This window comes from Petromyzon marinus, chromosome 76, assembly GCF_048934315.1.
Source record: "Petromyzon marinus isolate PM22_M1 ecotype Great Lakes invasive population chromosome 76, UKy_Petmar_22M1.pri1.0, whole genome shotgun sequence".
In the NCBI taxonomy this organism is placed as follows: Eukaryota; Metazoa; Chordata; class Hyperoartia; order Petromyzontiformes; family Petromyzontidae; genus Petromyzon; species Petromyzon marinus.
In genome coordinates this window covers 563677-568295 of record NC_133742.1, presented here as the reverse complement: position 1 = coordinate 568295, position 4619 = coordinate 563677, and the positions used below count along the sequence as shown (strand labels likewise).

At 49.5% G+C, this 4619-nt stretch overlaps 1 protein-coding gene across 2 annotated transcripts in view; it reads left to right on the top strand.

The window, feature by feature from the left end:
* The first annotated feature begins 805 nt into the window (after positions 1 to 805).
* LOC116958353 (suppressor of hairless protein homolog) overlaps positions 806 to 4619 on the top strand; it is a 38814-nt gene continuing 35000 nt past the window's right edge. For both annotated transcript variants that reach the window (XM_076056479.1, XM_076056480.1), the window contains exons 1-2: positions 806 to 903; positions 4015 to 4179. In XM_076056479.1, the coding sequence (XP_075912594.1) occupies positions 4045 to 4179 (135 nt within the window). In that variant the 5' untranslated portion in view covers positions 806 to 903; positions 4015 to 4044. The remainder of the gene's footprint in view (positions 904 to 4014; positions 4180 to 4619) is intronic.

The window sequence follows — 4619 nt, the reverse complement described above, 5'->3', positions numbered from 1 at the left end:
TGTTGTGTAGTGGTTGTGTTGTGTAGTGGTTGTGCTGTGTTGTTGTGTAGTGGTTGTGTTGTTGTGTAGTGGTTGTGTTGTTGTGTAGTGGTTGTGTTGTTTTTGTCTTGCGGTTGTGTAGTGGTTGTGTTGTTGTGTTGTGTTGTGGTTGTGTTGTTGTGTTGCGGTTGTGTAGTGATTGTGTTGTGTTGTGTAGTTGTTGTGTTGTTGTTGTGTTGTTGTGTTGTTGTGTTGTGTTGTTGTTGTGTTGTTGTGTTGTTGTTGTGTAGTTGTTGTTGTTGTGTAGTTGTTGTTGTTGTGTTGCTCCTCACTGACCCGTTGCTCCCGCTGCTGCTGCTTCTCTCGGCCCCCTCCTCAGGGGTCAATTTGGGGAGCGACCTCAACCAAAACGACTCACGAGGTACGCGTACACGCACTGTACACACACTGTACACACTGCACATGCACTGTACACACTGTACACGCCCACACACTGTGCACACTGTACACGCTGCACACACCCACACACTGTGTACACTGTACACACACTGTACACAAACCCACACACTGTACACGCACCCACACACTACACACACTGCGCACAATGTACGCACACTGTACACACAACGCACACACTGTATACACTGCACACACACGTGTACGCACGTGTACACGTGTGTGTGTACACGCGTGTGTGTGTGTGCACACACGTGTACACACTCACATGTGTGTGTGTGTGTGTGCGTGTGTGTGTGTGTGTGCGCGTGTGTGTACGTGTGCGCGTGTGTGTGCGTGTGTGTGTGTGCGTGTGTGTGTGCGTGTGTGCAGGGAAGCTATGCGTAATTACCTCAAGGAGCGGGGAGATCAAACGGTGTTAATTCTCCACGCAAAGGTCGCTCAGAAATCTTACGGGAATGAGAAAAGGTGACGGTCACCCCTGCTGCACCCAACTCGCTCAGTCGATCCGTGTAGTACACCACACTGTACACTACACTGTACACCACACTGTACACTACACTGTACACTACACTGTACACTACACTGTACACCACACTATACACTACACTATACACTACACTATACACTACACTATATACTACACTATATACTACACTACTACACTACACCATACACTACACTATACACACTAATACTACACTATACACTACACTATCCACAGTAATACTACACTATACACTACACTTTACACTACACTATATACTACACTATACACACACTACTACACTATACACTACACTATACACACTAAAACTACACTATACACACTAATACTACACTATACACTGCACTATACACTACACTATACTCACTACTACTACACTATACACACCACTACACTATACACTACACTATACACACTAGAACTACACTATACACTACACTATACTCACTACTACAACACTATACACTACACTGTACACTACACTGTACACACTAATACTACACTATACACTACACTATACTCACTACTACTACACTATACTCACTACTACTACACTATACACTTCACTATACACACTAATACTACACTACACACTACACTATACACTACACTATATACTACACTATACACACTACTACACTATACACTACACTATACACACTAGAACTACACTATACACACTAATACTACACTATACACTGCACTATACACTACACTATACTCACTACTACTACACTATACACTACACTATACTCACTACTACTACACTATACACTACACTATACATACTAATACTACACTATACACTACACTATACTCACTACTACTACACTATACACTACACTATACACACTAATACTACATTACACACTACACTATACACTACACTGTACACTACACTATACACACTAATACTACACTATACACTACACTTTACACACTAATACTACACTGTACACTACACTATACACTACACTATATACTACACTCTACACCACTACTATACACTACTACACTATACACACTACTACACTACACTATACACACTAAAACTACACTATACACACTAAATCTACACTATACACTACACTATCCACAGTAATACTACACTATACACTACACTATACACTACACTATACACTACACTATATACACTAACACTGCACTATACACTACACTATACACACTAATGCTACACTACACTATACACTCTAATACTACACTATACACTACACTATACACACTAATACTACACTATACACTACACTATGCACACTAATACTACACTATACACTACACTATACACTACACTATACACACACTACAAAATAACACTATAAATTGCATTACACACGAATGCTAACCCTACACACTGGTGATGATTATCTGAACCGGTCCTGGGCCTCCCCTAGGTCGACTCGGCCTCAAATGAGTTACTGTGTATAGCGGTTTGTTTTGAACATCGCCACTGGGGAGACAAAGGCGGCCGGGCGGGCATGGTGCTGGCCACCCACCCCCTCATGTGCCACAGTGCCGGTAGCCTTCACAGGCGCTGCTACTCGCTAACAGCACTTGCCCCTACAGTCTGCTAGAGGCTATACGGGTGATCTTTGTGTGTACGTGTGTGTGCATGTGTACGGGTGTGTGTATGTGTGTGTGTGAGGAGCGGTGGTGTAGCGGTTAGCGCTACGCTGCGCTATGAACCCGGCGACCCGGGTTCGATTCCCGCTCACGGCCAACACCAGTGACGATTATCTGAACCGGTCCCGGGCCTCCCCTAGGTCTACTCAGCCTCAAATGAGTACCTGGTGGGGTGTGTAAACATCGCCACTGGGGAGACAAAGGCGGTCGGGCGTGGTGCTGGCCACCCACCCCTCGTGTACCGTTCCGGCCTTCATAGGTGCTCGCTAACAGCACTTGCCCCTACAGTCTGTGTGTACGTGTGTGTTCATGTGTACGGGTGTGTGTGTGTGTACGTCTGCTGCATACCAAGTAGGGGGCACAGGTGGTACATCTACCGGTTATCTCAGTCAGTCGACCCGTGGCACCTGCTGGGTCTGCACCCGTGACCTCCTGCACCTAGCCTGGCACAGCGTTTGGAACAGCTGGTGCATCGGTCAGTCATCTCAGTCAGTCGACCCGTGGCACCTGCTGGGTCTGCACCCGTGACCTCCTGCACCTAGCCTGGCACAGCGTTTGGAACAGCTGGTGCATCGGTCAGTCATCTCAGTCAGTCGACCCGTGGCACCTGCTGGGTCTGCACCCGTGACCACCTGCACCTAGCCTGGCACAGTGTGTGTGGCACAGCTGGTGCATTGGTCAGTCATCTCAGTCAGTCGACCCGTGGCACCTGCTGGGTCTGCACCCGTGACCTCCTGCACCTAGCCTGGCACAGCGTTTGGAACAGCTGGTGCATCGGTCAGTCATCTCAGTCAGTCGACCCGTGGCACCTGCTGGGTCTGCACCCGTGACCTCCTGCACCTAGCCTGGCACAGCGTTTGGAACAGCTGGTGCATCGGTCAGTCATCTCAGTCAGTCGACCCGTGGCACCTGCTGGGTCTGCACCCGTGACCACCTGCACCTAGCCTGGCACAGTGTGTGTGGCACAGCTGGTGCATCGGTCAGTCATCTCAGTCAGTCGACCCGTGGCACCTGCTGGGTCTGCACCCGTGACCTCCTGCACCTAGCCTGGCACAGCGTTTGGAACAGCTGGTGCATCGGTCAGTCATCTCAGTCAACCCGTGGCACCTGCTGGGTCTGCACCCGTGACCTCCTGCACCTAGCCAGGCACGGCGTTTGGAACAGCTGGTGCATCGGTCAGTCATCTCAGTCAGTCGACCCGTGGCACCTGCTGGGTCTGCCCCGTGACCTCCTGTCAGCGGGCGTTCGACACTTCACGTGGTGGCCTCAAGGTGCACCTAGCCTGGCACAAGCGTCGTGGTGACGTCACCGCCAATTAGTGGTCGAATGGCGGTTGTTGTTGTTGTGTGTGTGTGTGTGTGACTGTGTCTGTGTGTTAACGTGTGTGTTAATGTGTGTTAACGTGTGTGTTAACGTGTGTGTGTGTGTAGGTTCTTCTGCCCCCGCCGTGCGTCTACCTCATGGGCAGCGGCTGGAAGAAGAAGAAGGAGCTCATGGAGCGGGAGGGCGGCGCTGAGCACGAGGCACAGCCCTGCGCCTTCATCGGCATCGGCAACAGCGAGCAGGAGATGCAGCAGCTCAACCTGGAGGGCAAGGTGAGAAACACAGAGAGAGAGACACGGAGAGAGACACGGAGAGAGAAACAGAGAGAGAGAGAGAGACAGAGAGAGACAGAGAGAGAGAGACGGAGAGAGACACAGAGAGAGAGAGAGACACAGAGAGAGACACAGAGAGAGAGACGCACACAGAGAGAGAGACACGGAGAGAGACACAGAGAGAGAGACACAGAGAGAGACACAGAGAGAGACACAGAGAGAGAGAAACAGAGAGAGAGAGAGACACAGAGAGAGAGACACACAGAGAGAGAGAGACACGGAGAGAGACACAGAGAGAGAGAGACAGAGAGAGACAGAGAGAGAGAGAGACACAGAGAGAGAGACAGAGAGAGAGACACAGAGAGAGAGACAGAGACACAGAGAGAGAGACACAGAGAGAGAGAGACAGACAGAGACACGGAGAGAGACACGGAGAGAGA